Here is an 18,044-nt window from a genome sequence, read left to right on the forward strand (position 1 = left end):
TACCTCTAAAACTTTTAATCCCTGTTTTCCCTATATAATGTAATCAACAAAAATAAGTGGATAAATGAGAAAAGTGGTTATTGATGAAATTAAAAAAAAATCATAATTAATAAATACATGTAAGTTTTATTTCTTACATCTTTAAAATTGTTTAACAATTAAAAGTTAAAAACAATTAAAAATTAAAAATTAATAATTATTCATTTGATTTTAAATATTGATTTAAAATCACATTTATCATAAAAATAAAACTAAAAATATCATAATAATTCTAAAAAATAATAATATGAAATAATGAAGACAAATTTGAATCATAACAATTAAAGAAAAAGTAACAAATTTAAAAAAAAATTAAAATAAGATATTGAAAATATTGAGAGATATTTATTTTTTAATAAAGCTATGATTCAAAACATATTATTGAATCATATATGAAATCGTATATAAAATTTTTTAGTAATTCAAATATAAAAATAAAATAAAAAATAATTGATAAAATATCCGAATTTGAATTTTATTAAAAATATTATAATATATATATATTATATATATTATATTTATAATTATAGAACCTATTAGATTTTAAGGTTTCATTAGATAAGCAAAAAAAAATATTTTTTTTTTAATAACTTAAGATTAGTTTTTAAAAATATTAATAAGAATTACATGAAAAATTTAATAAGAGCATATTTATTCAATTATGAACAGTAATTGCAAGAAAGATTTTAATTATTAATTTTAAATTATTTTTATTTATTTTACTATTTCTTTAAATATAATTTAAGATATTAAATATAATTTAAATAATTTTTTTGTTCAAATTTAATTTGTTTTTATATATCATTTTAAATAATAACTATTAATAACTAAACAATCTATATAATATAAAAATATATAGAAAATAAAATAAAACTTAAGTAAATCATAATAATATAATTTTGAAATAAACTTTATCAATAACCATTTTTACTACTTATTATTTATTATTTATTTTACCACTTATTTTTCTCTGATTATACATTGAAATTCTTTTTATTTTTTTCTTAATCGAACATAACAAAACAATGAAAATTTTAATACTTACTTGACTGGTACTTTGAACTTGAACCAAACCTTGTGCTGCTAATGCTTGTAAACTTTGCAAAGTTGGACCATTTAAATTTTGAAGATTTTCTAATCCTTGCAAGTTTGAAAGACTTTGTTGAAATCCTTGTCGTAATACTTGTAAATCAGCATTTCCACCTTCATGGTCTTGTAAACTAAGTGCAATTGCTAATTCTACCATTGTTTCATCATCTGTATCAGGTGGTACATCCAATATCTGTGGAAAATTTCCTGAACCGAGCAACGTTTCTATGGAATTCACTGCTCCTCTTGTTATCGGTTCACTACTACTGGCAGCAGTACTACTAGTGCCACCAGCAGAATTTCTACTTGTAGTAGTAGATATTGCAGTAGTTGTAGGAATAGTTGAACCTTGATTACTATCTGCTGTTAACATTACTGCTAAAGGATCAACCACTGATCCTATTGATTCTACATCCAAATGTTGTTCTGTTTCTCGATCCATTGTTGTTGATGGTGTGGTTGTTGGTAATTCTCGATGGGATTGTATAGACGATGTTGTTGGTTTTTCTTCCGTGTCTATAGCTATTTTTATACATTTATTAAGAATGAACTAATAAAATATTAAATAATAATAGAATTATAATATTTAATTTAATTATTTTTTTTTTACCTGGTGTACTACAATTAGGAGGACTTGGTATATAAACTCTTCTTCTTTTGTATCTCGGACGAAGTACCCGAATTATTGCTTGTTTAACAGTAAAACTGATAGCCGTATTAGATGATAATAATAATTGTAAATATAGTTTAGCAGTTAAGGGAATATTTTTTTCTACATCGCATGTCGTAAATGCATGAATTATTTCAACAATTGCATGAATTGTTCCTTCGACATGAGTTAATCCTGGAACTACTACCGGTGCAAGAGCCATATTCTTTGGATAAGCCATATGTAAACACCATAACATTTCCATAAGTTGTACTACCAAATGCAATTGATTTGCATCTGCATTTTTACAAGATTGATTAATATTTTGTCGATCTTTTTCGAAAATTGGTACTAAATTGAAAAATAGAATTTAATAAAAATAGAATTTAATTACTTTATAATTGATAATAATGATATTAATAATGATATTAATGATTTATTAATATTACCATTAATTTCATCTATTGGTTTGTTTGTGAATTGTTCGGTAAACTTTGCAAGATTTTGTGGACGTGATATGGAAATACTTCGAACGATAAGTACTAATCTGTAGAAGTTTTCTGCATCTATGTCACGAGCATCATCGCATTCTCTCATCAATTTTAATGAATCCAATACATGTGATAATAATACATGATCCTAGATAATAATAATAATAATAATAATAATAATAATAATAATAATAATAATAATAATAATTACAAAAAATGAATAATTAGAAAAAAAATTATATTTAAAAAAAATTCTTTCTTGCTTTGGATTGAATTTATTATTTAAATGAAATATAAATTACATAGTTTACCTTGTGAAAATGATATGCTTGTTTAGATGGATGTAAAACAGCTAAAAGTGCAGTTGTATGCATTTGTACAGATGGAGGAGTCGGTAATATAAGCAGTTGTGAAGCTACTTCGATAGCTGTTGTTTTCAATGATAACTTGTTTTCGTCGTTCGAAGGAACATTGAATGATAATTCCAAAACTTCTAACATACTTGCGATCATTCTAAAAAAAAATATGCTCGAAATAAAAAATAATTATTCATAAGAAAAGTTCTTAATATTGTACATTATATCATATAAAGTGAGTGAAAATCATTTGTCTTTTAAAACGAACTTTTTTAAAATAAAACTTCATGAATTAAATTTTTTTTAAAATATTGGAAATTAGAATTAATTTATTAAATAATGTTTAAACAAAGTTTTTTAAAAAAATTTTAACTTTTTATATGAAAAAAATGTAAAAACATGTTTTTTATAAATCTAAATAAATTACAGTGATTTGTTAAATACTATGAATACTATACTATTTTATTCCTAATTATTTATAATAATTTAAGTATTATACTATTATTTAAAGTATTACAATATTTTATCCATTTATTTATATTATATATATATATATATATATATATATATATATATATATATATATATTCTATATTATTTGATCATAATTAACATATTTTTTGTTGATAAAGCATATATTGTTTTTGATGGAAATGCAAATTTTTTTTATTTATTATTTAGACTAATTTTTATAATTTATTTTTTTATTATTTTTATTATTTATTTAATTTTTTATGTAATAAATAATATATTGAAAAAGGCATTACTTTTATATCACAAAAATATTAATTTTTTACAGTAATTTAACATAAAAAAATTATGAAATTTTTAAAATATCTATTTGATGGATAATCATTTTGTTTGATTATATGTTGTAATTGATTAGGCATGTTAGTATATATAATTATAATTGTTATAAATAATTTTGCATAATTCTTCTAATAATCTTTATTTTAATTATTTATTTATTTATTTAATTATTATTATTTAATTATTTATTTATTAACTTTTTAAATTAATTTTTTCAGTTTAATTAACTTTTCTGTATAGATAATTTCATATATAGATAACTTTTTAAATTAATTTTTTCAGTTTAATTAACTTTTCTGTATAGATAATTTCATAAATTTTTGATTGGGTTGAAATAAGTAATTTGATGATTTTGATGATGTGCAAGATAATATGTATTATAGATATTCTTAAATTCTGGCTTTATGTTTTCGATCATTATTACAATAAAATTTGAATGTGTTTTCAATATCCATTGCATACATTTTTTTTTTTTTTAATTTTAAAAATATTTAAATACCTATTATTTAAAATGCCATCTATATAAATTCTTCAATTCCGTTTATTAGATTTAAATTTTTAAAATTAAGCTTTTATTTTTCGTTTGTCAAATTCAAAGAAATAAGTTGAATTTACTTTTTTTTTACTCAACAAAAATAACAAAATTATTTTTTACAAATAAATTGTTTAACAAATATAATATATATTTTCTTATGAATTCGCCTCATTTATATATATTATTTTATATGATATTTTATCATTATATTTTAACATTAGATACATACACCATATCTAAATAAATTTTCCTAACTTCTTAAATATTAAATTATGTAAAAATTATGTAAATTATGTATAATATGTACCACTTAACTTAAAAATATATAAATTATTCTTTTTTATTTCTCTTATAATATTCAAGTTCTCCTTTTGAAGAATTTTATTCAATTTCTATGATTATAATATCTATAATATTTGCCATAGTATTTTTGCTAAATTTAAAAAAATGTCTAAAATTTATCGATAAGATTTTCTTTTTTCGCGAAAAAAATAACTAATTATCATCTAAAATAATTAAACACTAAACAAAGTTTTTATTTTTCTATCAAATATTCAAAATTTTTGACTAATCAAGATGATTTTTAAATAATAACTAATATTTCAAAATATATTATATATCTTGCTTAATACATATTTATAAATATTATGTTAAAGAAGTAATCAAGAAATATTAAATATATAATGAATGATTAAGTATCTAAATATTTTTGTGATATAGAATAATTCATTTCTTAATATATTATTTGTTACATAACAAATAATTAGTTTATATAAATAAAATTTACATTCCCATCAAAAAGAATACATGCTTTATCAAAATAAAAAAAGTTAAATTAAAATAAATTAAGTTAAAATATTTTTTTATATTTATTTATTTAATTATATATTTTAATTTAATTATAATCAAATATACAGAGTAATAATGAATAAAATATATTATCACTACATTACATGAATATAAATCACTATATATAGTTCATATATAAAATTTATTAAAAAAAATTTATTTATTAAAATTTATTGATTGTATAAAAAAGATATCGAAAAATATAAAAATTTATTATAATTATCGAAAATAGTTATAAAAAAATTGTAAATTTGAATATTTTTGATCGTTAGCTCATAGCAATATTAATTGATTTTGAAATTTTATGCATGTAATTAATTCATTGAAATCTAAAAAATTTAAATTTTTTTTATAAAATCATATAAAAAAATATGAGCTTTAGTTTTTTCTTTGCGATTCCGATTAATAGCAATTTTTTTAAATTTTTTTTTTTACACATTATCTAGTAAATTAATTCTTCTAGCATTTTAGAAAGATTTATCCAATAGTTTTGATCAAAAGTTGTTTAGTTCAATTTTAAAAAGTTATTTTATTTTTAAATGACGATCGATTTTCAACCGCTATATATATATATATTAGGTTCTTCATATTAAAATTCTATATTTATATATACAGTGTTTTGTTTAACTCGAATATTTTTCAAAGAATTAAAATTATCAAAAAAATATTTTAATAAAAGTTGTTTGATTCAAAGAGCGATATATTGAACAAACAATTTTTTTGCAAATTATTAAAATCAATTTCATTTTTTTTAAATAGAATCATATAATTTAAAGAAATGAAATTAATCTTAAAATGTTCCTCATTATTTGGAATTTTTCATATAAAAATTTTTTGATGAAAATTTTTTGCACAATACAAATTAAATAATTTTTTTCTCTTTTTATAAGTAAATAACTATTGTTAAAACATTTTTTAATCTCTTATGAGATATTCAATTACATAAAACATCTTGTATATATAAAACATATTCGATTTAACTCAAAATGGTTAAATATATTTTAAAACATGAAAAAGAAATAATAAGAATATACAATAAAAAATATATACTCTATTTTAAAAATTTAAAAGTGATTTTTATAAAACTTTTTCAAATTTATGACAAGAATAAATTGATAATGATAATATAATAATAATAATAATAATTTGTTCATTCTCATATAATATTTAATTAAAACATTTTTTAAATTTTGATCACTATAGAAAGTCTATGAGATCTAATTTTATTTATTTTTATTTTCTTTTCTTTCGTGATTTATGATTTTCTTACACTTTTTCTTGTCTTATAATATTCAATTAATTGTTCAAAATTATTAAAAATTACTGATATTATTTATAGTTTTTAGTTATTAATAAAATCTATTTTTCACCAGTAATATGAAAGACTATATATAGTATGTTATTTTTTTATTTGTTTTAAATACAAACATCATATCTTATATATTTGAAATATACAACATAAATGAAACAATATTATTGCAAATTTCTCTTTTTTATATTTATTCTCATTGATTTTTATTTTTAAAGAATTATTTTTAATTTATTTTTATAAATATCTATAATTTTTTTTATACATCTGTTTAATATGAAAAAAGTTTGATTTTTATTTGAGATTAATTTAATTTTATTTTTTTATATATTCATTTTTATTCAAAATTGAATACCTATTGCTATTTTTTTCTTTTTATATTTTTTACGAAGAAAATTCAAAAGATTTTTAAGAAAACAAAAATCAATTTTATAAATTAATATAATTTTATAATTAAAAAAATATATAAATAGTGATAATTATAAAAATAATTATATAAAATATAAATATAATTATAAAAAAAAAATTTTTCAAATATACAGAGTTTTACTAAATATTATCATCTTGAATTACATCATTATTATTATTCGTAACCAAAAATAATTTGATGGACACTAAATGATTTCAAGAAATGCATATATTGATGTTATTAGTTTTTTGTAGATAGATATATTAAGAATATATAAAGAAAATCTACTTTTAAATAGAAAATTTTTTAAATAGAATCATATATTTTAATAATAATAATAAAAAATTGTGACCTCTGAGACCTCGGATAGTCATATAAGTTTTAATGAAATTGTCACTATTAGTTATTTAGTAAGGATTAAAAAATTTTTAAGTTAAATCGAACACTCTATATATGTTTTAATATTAACAAATCACATAATGACTTTTTGTTGTTTTAATTAATTCATAAAACTAAAATTGTTTCAAATTTTTCTTACCTATCAATATCAAGGGAATTGTCCTTTGTGGTGCTAAAGCATTATGCAACGATAAAAGATTTCGTTGTACATAATTAATAAATTTATTATATGCATTTTTAATATTTACATACCTATCAACAGAGGATAAAGAAGCAGGTGCAGATAGGGCACTATCTGTTTCGCTATTTATTGTGGTTACTGGTGCAGATGTTGATTGACCTGTTGGAACATCTTCTATTTCTTCAGGCCAGCCAAAAGCATCTTTTGTCTTACCATATCTAAATATGAAAATATTAATAAAATTAAAAAAACAAATTATTAGTACATATTAATTTTAAAAATTTATATGATTAGATTATTAATAAAAATGCATTATAACTATTATTATTATTATAACTATTAATATAATTATTATTATTAATATTATATAATTATTATTAAAACTATTACAATACATACACCTTAATACAATCCACTATAATGACACCTTCGGGATCTTGAGATGGTCCAAATGTAATAGTTAATTTTTTATCAGCTTGAAGACTTTCTTCTCGTGTAAAAGGTATATCAAACCAACGACTTCTACTTAAAGTTGTACGAATACTTCTACCAAATACCTACAAAATACAAATAAAATATTGTATAAATAAATATATATATCGAGTATTTTAAGATTGAAGATTGATTTGATTTTACTTCGATATAAACTGGAACCCTTTGAATATCTTGATTTCCAAGTAATACTCGAATTCCCGTCATAACCAAAACAGCGTCATTATTGGTAACTTCAACTGTAAATCCCATTGCTTTCGTAGAAACAACGTACATTCCAGTTGTATTGAGTCTATGTTTAATTTGGGCAACATTGTAAATTTGTAACAAATCATTACCGCCAAATTCTACATCATTCATCACTTGACAATGTTCGAAAAAATCAATAGGAAAAGTAACAGATCCTGTTGGTTTTCCTGTTTTGATAGTTTTTTTCTTTCGCGTTGGTTTAACTGTGGCCATTGTAGCTACTGGCTGAATGGTAGAAGACATCCAATACCCAGTTTGTTCCATTCCAGCCATATAAATTCTTAAACTTCCATCTTCACATAACAAAATTAAAGTCGTACGATGCTCAGCATTTGAACTTGGATGTCTTATGACAACCATATCCATTATTTTTGCTTTAGCAGGAATAGCTTTAATTTCTTGAATCATTATTATATCAGGTTTAATCATTAATATTACAGGATTATTGCTCGTCTCTAAAATTGAGCAGATCAATCCAGGATGATTAGGTACTTCGCTCCATTGACATAATGGTTGTGGTTGATTATTATTTGATTTATTTCCATTTGAACTTTTGTTGCCCGTGAGATTAATTTGAAATACAGTTGTTACATCAGTTTCCATGTATTTAAGAGGCGCAATGAAACTTTTACCACATGCATAACTGAAGAAGAGTAATTGCAAAGCATGCGAATAATAAATTGATACGCCCCCACCTCCAACTTGACCATTATCTCTTATTTCTGGATGATATACATCGAGAGTATTTGTTACATAGAAAGGTCCATATTTTGCTGAGCTTACCTCATCCATTGCTTGACCATAAATATATCCAGCTGAAGATATTATTAAAAGATAAAAAACACCATCTTCTGCATGCATAAATGTACAATCTCTTATTTTTCCAGTAGGCACTAAGAAATAATATTGAGGACAAAGTGCATCTTTTCCAAGATCATAAATCTTTACAAAATCTGCAGTAACTAACGCAAGTTGAGTTTGAGATCCAGGCAACCAAATTGCTTTTATGATAAAATTGCCAGTTTCTAATTGAGGATATAGAACCAAATGATCGGATACAGTGCCAGAAGTATTGAAAGTTAATACATGACAATCTTTAAAACCACAGACTGCTAAGAAATCTTCATTCCATTGATTTCCAGTTACAGATAATACTGTAAATGGTACTGGAGCAGAAGCAAGTCTTGTTAATGTTAATTTTCTTTTTGATGAATCAGGTTGTTTCAATAATGCACCTAATTGTAATACCGTTATTTTTCCTTTCTCATGAGAAACCGCTATTTAAGGAAAATATATTATTTTTAAATTAATTTGTGTAAATTATTAAATAAACCAAAACAGGAAAATATAATCACTTACCTAAATGTTGTCTTTTACCATGTGGAGATGATAAACAACACATTGCAACGCGACGTATCATATGTGCAGATAGTAATTGTCTAATAGTCTGCCCTTGATCTCCCGAGTAATTCATACGAACATTTTCAAATGCTCCTTCTTGTGATCCCAATGTAGGAAGCTGAAATTAACATTGAAAAAAAATATAATTTTATTAATTTCATTAAATGATAGCATATACATACCATTAATTGATCAGTATATTCAAACTTTTTGTCCACTGTATGTAATTGTTTCAATGCCATTTGAGCACGAGCATGGCAACCAATTGCCGAGTTTTTTTTACATGATGCATCTACAGCTGGTAATAATGTACCAGTCAGATCTACTAATGATGATACTAAACCACTTTTCCAAAGATGACTTTGGATCCAATCTTTTGATGTTTCTGCATATTTAAAATAAATAATAATCTAAAATAAGAATTTATAATTTAAGAAAATAAGAATAAAAAAGACAATTACCTAGCTGTTTGGCTAAATATGCATGTCTTTGTTTATCGCGTCCTTGTCTTTCAGGTTTATCGGAAAAGTATAGAGGACTGGAAGTTCTTCGACGTAAACTACTTGTGAGAAGAAGATCTCGATTTTCAGTGGATGTACCTAGTGTATTTCCATAACTTGTGCTAGCAACACTAGTCGAACCACTGGTTGATGCAGCTGTATTTCCAGAACCAACAGCAACTGTTGTATTCTGATGTTCTAATGATTGAGGACTCCGTTTAGTTAAAGCTTGACAAAATCCATCATTTTTGGCACCGCAATCACAAAAGAAATTTCCATATTTTGCATAAGTAACATCGTGTCCGCGATGACAAACACGGGCACATACTGTACAAACTCCAACTCCATTTACCATATTGCAAGTATGACAATGATACCAATGTTGATTCATAAATTCTTTTAATGTAATAGTGAATGTGCACAGTTTATTACAAAGACTATCATCATCAGAATCTTCAGCAGCACTATCTTCATCTTCATGTGGAATCTCATCTATCCAATCACTATCATTTACATCATTAACTGGAGTAGTACCTTCCCATGGTGGACTAGTTGCTCGATCTTGTGATTGTAGTGATTGAGGACATATTGCACTTACTATATCTGCTATGTAATTCAATATACAACAGCCAGCTTCAACAAATGGTAACGGTTTATCCAAACTTTGAAAATCTTTATTCATTAATTGTTCCTTACTGTAATTTGTAAATAATATTGATTGATAAGTATTTATTCAAGCACATATGTTATGTACAAATGAATATTATGTATTACCAAAGTTCTATCCATTCAACTGCAGCTTTAAATAATAATGTATGTCCTTTTTCAGAACTAGCATCGGCTAATGTGGACATAACATTCATTAAATCCGAAAAACCATTGCCCTCGACCGTTGGAGAAAGAATATGATAAGCTAATGGTATAAGAGCTCGAAGAAATGTTACAGGCACATTTTCATCAATGCTGATATAGAAAGATTCATATTATAAATAAAATCAATAAAATGCATATTATACATAAAAAACAATCAAAATGAATATAAAACAAAAGAATATAATTTTACCTCTTCTCTTTTACTATATAATTTGTAAGCGCTCGTAGAAGACGACTATTTTCATGCATTGAATGTTGCTGTTGGAGTTGTTGTTGTTGCTGTTGCTGCTGTTGTTGTTGTTGTGGTTGTTGCTGCTGCTGCTGTTGCTGTTGTTGATCATCAGTGATACTTGTTGACTGATTATTACTAGCTGAATCGTTTGATAATGAAATTAACCATCGGTCTTGTTCATTATTTGGTACATTATTGACTTCATCTGATTTCTGAGTATCTTCAGTTGTATTAGCAATAGCAACCGATCTATCATTTCATTATTTTAATCAATTAATTATTTTGAAAACGTCTTCAATTTATATATAAATAATTTATATTAATAAATTTATATATAAATAAATTTTTACTTACGCATTTGCAGTTATTATTGTAGATTGAATATTTGTTGAAGATGTATTTGGAGAGATATTTGTTGCTCCTAAAATAATTTGCTTCAACCATATTTGTAATTTTTCCGACTCTACATTAGCTAAATTCGAAACCGATCCACAAAGACGTTCTAATGATCCATCGCTTCCTTTCTCAGCTAAATATAGAAATATACATTATTTAACGAATAAACAAAAGACTATTAAATAGATATTACTTTATTACCTGTTTTGAACAACATGTTGAAAAATCTTAAAACATGTGTGGCAAATTGTTGTGAAGATCGTGAAGATGTTATACATAATAATATAGAAACGAGAGATCGATTACTATTTGGTGCAAAAAATAAGTCTAATGCCTTACATCCAACTGGTTTTTCTAATAATTGTTCCCAATATTTAATACATCGTTTCAAAATTTTTTCATCAATGGTAATACTAAAAAACATGAAATTGTGTAATTATATTTTGCCAAAAATTTATGCATAAAAACTTAAAATATTAATTTTTTTTCTTTATGATATTTTTATTGATAAATAAATACCTAACAGGATCTTGGATATCATTCGTGTATTCAATTATCAAATTATACATATGATGCAATATAAAAAGATGTTCTCGCAATTGCCGCGTTTCACTATCATTATCACCTAATAATTTTGTCAAAGCTTTATTAATCATATCTTGAAGATAATCTGTGCGAGCATCCATAGACAATGCAACAAGGATATCCAACGCTTGTGTATGCACATCTGTATTTTCTGGTGCTATCGTAGGACTATAAAAAAACATTATATTAAATAACTATATAATTAATGTAAATTTAATTATAATTAGCGAAAAGCAATAGAAATAAATAGACTACGAATGTATAAGCAAATGCATATTTACATATAAAATAATAAATAAAATAATTAGATTTCAAAAACATATATTTTGTATAATATGCATAATATCGATATATTAAAATTGTATAAACATCCGCTGTTTAATAATATAAATTAAATTATGACTTACGTGACATATTCCACCATAAATGTAACTAAATTATGCAACAATTTCTTCAAAGATGGATTAATAGAAAACATGGGATATTCAGAAAGTGAACTCACATGTTGACATACTGTAGCCAAAATGTAACTTTCTGCTGGTATAACATCATTCGTATAAGTGTTCTATGATCAATAAATAAATTAATAGAGATTCACTTATTATATGTAATATCTTTTAGAAATCTAAATTCGACATTGAAAATTTACCCAAGGAATGTGAACGACATTGATAGATTTCCATTTATCTATAACAGATTTTACAGAATTTGGTAAAAAAGAGATCAAAGATGCTTCATTTGCCCAACTTGCACCTGCCATTGCAATAATATTGTCAAGTATAGAATAATCTCGAGGGCCATATTTATTATCTTGTTCAAAAGATTCAAGCATCTCGTGCAATATATTTGATCGACATGAATACAGAATTGATTCAGTCAATGAAAGAACATGTGGAAGAATACTGATCATCATTTTATTTGCATTAGTATTTCCGGATTCTGAACTCTGCGAATTTCTATAAAAAAGAAGAAAAAACAAAGAAAAACAAATTTAAAATATTTAAAATTAAATAAAAAAAAGAATCATATTACTAAAATATAAATAATTCAACTTACTTTGAACTTTCAATAGTTTCATTTTGAGTCTTCAATATGTTTTCATAAAAAAGAATTTGTAACTTGCCAATAACAGCAGCCAAAATACATAATGAACTAAATTTAGGTAATGCATTTTTTGGTATTATTTTATTGTTAAAATTAGTCTCTGGTTTCAATGCTGTAATGCAATTTTTTGTAACTGTAACATCATATTTGAGAGAATTTACAGTGGATGATACTGTTTTCAAAAGATTTCTTGCATATTGCGCATACATTCCCTGTCTGATTAAACAATCCTATAGGCAAAAATAACAATATTTTAATACAAATGAATCACTTTGATTTAAAATAATTTGAATTAATTAATTTCATCTAATTAATACTTACATTCATCCAACTGGTAAAAGTTTTACATGCGGCTCTAGGCCCCCAAATTAAAGAATATAATAACATTGGTCCAGCAGGAATTTCTTCACCCAGAGCTAATTTATCCATATATAGAGTAGATGGTGGTAACATTAATAATAATCTGTTAACAATTCAAGAAAAATAATTCTAACAAAAACTGTTTTAGAAATTATTATTCTTTACTCTCATATTTCAATAAAATTTAGTGTATTAATATATTTATATGCACAATAATTATAGTTGAAACTATAACTATAGATTATATATATTATCAATATAAGTAATAAAATGCATGTAAAATTTAAAAAATTTATGTAAACAAGTAAATATATGAAAACAACTCTTCAATGACAATTTTTATTCATAAACTTCTTTCATAGAAATTGAAATAGAATAACAATAGTAATATAATTTTTCTATCATAAATTTCAACTTGAAAACTTTATTTTTTTATAAATTTCCAAAAAATTATTATATCAAATGTTAAAATTCTTCAAATATGAATTATTTTCTGCAATTTTGTTAACTATTTATTTTATTTTTATTTTATTAATAACAAATAATAAACTATTATATTTCTGAAGATTGCTGACATAATAGAAGAGTAGATAAGGAAAAGGATAAATGTACAAATAAACATACACATAAATTATAAATTATAATTTGAATTACAATTAGATTACAGTTAAAATTATAAAGATAAAGATTGTTATTATAATATAATTAGAATTATATAACTTATTATAATTTGTAAATTAAATTTTATGTTATACATTTATCCCCTTTTTCTCCAAGCATAATTGATAAAAAATTGGTCAATGTTTATTTGTCAATGTTTATTGGTCAACGATTAGAGCAAGGCAGTGATATAATAGAACTATCGAATTATCGATAAAACTATCTTATTCTATTTTTGTTTTTACTAATGCAAATTTAAATTGCTTATAACTTAATAAATAAATCTTAATATTTATATATTTGTATATATTTGTATATCAATTTTTGTTTTTATTTTAGCTTTTAGAATTGATTCTTCAAAGATGCCCACGAATATATTAATATCTTCTATAATCTCGTCATCTACATAATTGTAGTTAGAATTACTATATATATAATAAGCTATGTTATATTAAAATCTAAAAGAGTATTTTTGAACTTTGTAAGTATAATATTTTTTGATAAGATTTGCATATAAATTTACATTTTGATAAAATTCAATGATAATATGTAGTTATTTAATTTATAATTAACAACAATAATAAGTCCTCTGGAAAAAATACGCATTTAATTTTAACAATTTAATATATTCATAAAAATAGATAAACATGATTCAAAGTAAAAATCATTAAGATTAAATTATAATATATATCAATCAGCAAAAAAGAAAATCCCTATGTCGTTCCACGAGATTTCTTGACAGTTATATTATACATTAATTAATTATAAATATTATTTATAAAAAGAATATATATTATTATAAAAACACTCATAATATTACTTACCGCCAACATATAGAAAAACAATATCGAATTGCACATAATCCTATGAAAGTAGGTGTTTTATCTTTGCCATCAGCATTAATTCTCTTTTGTATATCAGCTTGATTAAGAACATTTAAAATATCTATTAATGCATCAACCAGAAGTGGATATTTCATTTTATCTGGAGCACCCAGAATGAAATTACAAGCCTGCATACAGTTAATAATTAAGTCATAATAAACAAGATCAAAAATATCAAGAAAAACTCTTCAAACAATTCAATACATTATAATACCAACCACTCCATCTAATTTTGGAGTATCCTGATTATTGAAATCTGTGGTAGAAAGATTATAAAACCGAGGTTTCATTGAAAATTCATCTTGATTACCAATCTTACGATAATTATCTTCAATTACTGTCCATGGTGTAAAAATACGGGCTGTTTGTTTGTTACCATCTTTCATGTCGCAAACTAAACTTGTAGCAGAAAAAAGATTCCACCGAACCTATGCGTTAATTATTAAAAATATATAGTGTATAAATTATTGATAAATTCAAACAAGAATAAAAAAAATCTCTTATAATAAAAATGTACAAGATTTTTACTACCACTCAAATATATCTTTCAATTTAGTGGCCCTGGTATCTTGTCACGTTTTGTATGTGCAAACACGTTGTTATTTTCGCATTTTACATTAACATTATTTAATATAATGTTAATAATGTATATATTTATAATCTTATTGAAAAATGAAATAATGAAATAAATGAAAATATATAACAAGAAAATTAAAATAAAAAATGAAATGAATCGTGATGAACGACAAAATAATGTTAAATGCTTTTTATAAACTTGATCAATAATTAAATATATATATATATATTTACTTACTTGTTCAAGCAATGCAGGAGGTGCATCATAAAGATGTTTCATCATATATTCAAGTAGTAATAATAATCGTGATAAATGTAGTAATTGAGAATCTTTCATTGGAGTTTTAATCGCTTCACTACAACGTACAGCACCACTACCAGTTACAAGCAATACTGATTTTTTTTGCATAAAATTAAGAGAGTGGAATAAAATTAAAACCAATTGAGCATGTTCCACATTTAAATCTGAAAATATTGATGTGAAAAAATGATAAAAAAAAAAAATTAAAAATTTGATTATACATTTTTCAATATAAATAACAATGTTTTAAGAAAATAAAAGTAAAACAAATAAAATATAAAGTACAATAAATTAGTTTATCTATATACATTATTAAAATAACTTTTATATATCTAAAAAACATTTTTGTGCTTTCACCTTCATTTTCAGCTTCAAATGTAGAAGGTGGATTACACACATTTTCCACTAAAGTTGTAATTAAACGATGCCATATACTTATACAAGCTGCTTCTTTTTCAGATCGAGGTTTTAATAAAAGTACCTATTATAATTAAATATAATTATTAAAAATTATAAGATTTCATCATAAATATAACAAAAACATACCTGTGCCAATACACTTAATGTTCTTGGATAAACTTGAAGAGGCCAAGTGCACGGACTTGTACTTTCTGTTCCTGACCAAGGATTCACACCTAAATGCTGGAGAAGGATATTTTGTAAACCTTCACTTAATGTATTTTGAACAAGTAAATTATGCGTATAAAGACTCAAAGCTTGAGAAAATTCAGAGTACATAGTGCCTAACGTGGCACCATAGAACACTGATATAGTTCCTAAAATGAAATATATAAATGAATAAATATTGATATTGATGAATGTACATCGTATAGTTTTTATTACTCATTACTCAAATACAGATTACCTACCAGTTTCTGTTCTAGCAGTTTCGTGATCTAAATCTCTGATTATTGCCGCTAATATAACCATCTGTTGTTCAACTAAACCATTTACTACATATTCGCGAACATAAGAACTTCTATTACCAATCAAATGTTGATTCATAAATTGAAAAATTTTAGTGGCCAGTGATATATACTAAAAGATAATACAAAAAGAATTAAACTAATTACTATATTATGTTTTATTTATTTATATCTATAAAATAAAAAAATTAATTCACTTACTCCATGAGGCTCACGATTATCAGGAACAATAGTGTTTACAGTTCGTTCAGCATTGGTTTCATTGTTGGATTCTTTTGTACCATTTGTTGGTGACCCATCGGACGGGGCAATTGTTTCTTCAAACCATAAACCCAAAATAGGTTCGCTGTCCTCCTCTATCGACATAACAGTTTTTTCTGTATAGCGAGAAGACGCATTTAAACCGTTAATCATCTCTTTTTTATATGAATATTGAAATTATCAAATTATCAAAATAACAATTTTAAAATTATTTATGAAAAATATATATAACGTAAAATATATAAAAACAGCCTATATATTATGTATATGATTATAATCTATATCTTATATATAATTCAAAAAATAATTTTATATTTAAGTAAAAAAAGATATTGTTAAGATATAATTAATTTTTTTTTAATTATTATTACAAAAAAATATATAAAATTTTATATAACACAATAAATATTTTTTTACCTTCATCAGTAGAATTATCTGAGCAACTTAAAAGATCTTCATAGTAAGTTGTGGAATCAGATTGACTTAAAGCATCACCTTCAAATGGATGTTTTTGTATTCTTTTCAAAGTACAAGCCTATAGTATAAATTTATAGTGTTAATAAAATCAATTAAATCAAAATAATTAAATAATGGAACATCTATGTATAATCATTACAAACTGACCCGTCTGTAACTAATAGTGGCTAAATAAAACAATAAGTGATTTAGTGGTACAGCTTGCAAAAAAGTGACTGCTCTTTGAAGCGCAGTTGCAGTAGATAATATATCTAATGGAGCTGGTTCTGGAGGAGTTGAACAGTCAGCAATCGCTTCAATTGAAACATCTTCCAATAAAGCACTCATTAATGTAAGTGCATGAGAAGCTAAGGCAACTGAAAGTACTCCAAAACCTTGTTGACTAAAACATAAATTTTTAATCACTTTCTTCTTTCATTTGTATCAATCAATAAAATAATAAGAATATTTAATTATTTTATATCTTACATTTTCATAAGATTAACGCGAATTGTTCCATCGCGCGCTTTACTAGGTGATTTACCCTTTTCTTCTTTTCCTTTATCTGCTGCACTTAAACCACTAACTGTAAGTTGAGCTTGTAAACCAGCTACCAACAACCAGACTCCAATTAATAGATGATTTTGTAGAATCTATTACAAATAATCAAAT

General features: G+C 23.6%; 1 protein-coding gene across 6 annotated transcripts in view; it reads right to left on the reverse strand.

The window, feature by feature from the left end:
• The window catches only part of poe (E3 ubiquitin-protein ligase-like protein poe), a 30,553-nt gene that overhangs the window by 10,529 nt on the left and 1,980 nt on the right, over nt 1-18,044 (reverse strand). For 2 of the 6 annotated variants that reach the window (XM_086915452.1, XM_086915449.1), the window contains exons 5-34: nt 17,862-18,025; nt 17,541-17,775; nt 17,334-17,451; nt 16,857-17,032; nt 16,599-16,767; nt 16,276-16,505; nt 16,087-16,210; nt 15,667-15,893; nt 15,071-15,280; nt 14,793-14,980; nt 13,270-13,411; nt 12,901-13,178; nt 12,494-12,800; nt 12,252-12,409; nt 11,779-12,012; nt 11,461-11,672; nt 11,218-11,392; nt 10,822-11,112; nt 10,533-10,721; nt 9,720-10,453; nt 9,441-9,643; nt 9,217-9,376; nt 7,753-9,134; nt 7,516-7,673; nt 7,188-7,334; nt 7,075-7,107; nt 2,580-2,781; nt 2,227-2,416; nt 1,739-2,128; nt 1,085-1,650 (exon numbers count right to left, since the gene is read on the reverse strand). In XM_086915452.1, the coding sequence (XP_086771578.1) occupies nt 1,085-1,650; nt 1,739-2,128; nt 2,227-2,416; nt 2,580-2,781; nt 7,075-7,107; nt 7,188-7,334; nt 7,516-7,673; nt 7,753-9,134; nt 9,217-9,376; nt 9,441-9,643; nt 9,720-10,453; nt 10,533-10,721; nt 10,822-11,112; nt 11,218-11,392; nt 11,461-11,672; nt 11,779-12,012; nt 12,252-12,409; nt 12,494-12,800; nt 12,901-13,178; nt 13,270-13,411; nt 14,793-14,980; nt 15,071-15,280; nt 15,667-15,893; nt 16,087-16,210; nt 16,276-16,505; nt 16,599-16,767; nt 16,857-17,032; nt 17,334-17,451; nt 17,541-17,775; nt 17,862-18,025 (7,992 nt within the window). Of the gene's footprint in view, nt 1-1,084; nt 1,651-1,738; nt 2,129-2,226; nt 2,417-2,579; nt 2,782-7,074; nt 7,108-7,187; nt 7,335-7,515; nt 7,674-7,752; nt 9,135-9,216; nt 9,377-9,440; nt 9,644-9,719; nt 10,454-10,532; nt 10,722-10,821; nt 11,113-11,217; nt 11,393-11,460; nt 11,673-11,778; nt 12,013-12,251; nt 12,410-12,493; nt 12,801-12,900; nt 13,179-13,269; nt 13,412-14,792; nt 14,981-15,056; nt 15,281-15,666; nt 15,894-16,086; nt 16,211-16,275; nt 16,506-16,598; nt 16,768-16,856; nt 17,033-17,333; nt 17,452-17,540; nt 17,776-17,861; nt 18,026-18,044 lie in introns of those variants that run through there. The other 4 variants (XM_086915453.1, XM_086915451.1, XM_086915450.1 and 1 more) reach the window with 3 other exon arrangements.

The sequence above is a fragment of the Apis florea genome, unplaced genomic scaffold, assembly GCF_048593485.1.
Source record: "Apis florea isolate Af1SG1 unplaced genomic scaffold, ASM4859348v1 contig_3785_pilon, whole genome shotgun sequence".
Lineage (NCBI taxonomy): Eukaryota > Metazoa > Arthropoda > Insecta > Hymenoptera > Apidae > Apis > Apis florea.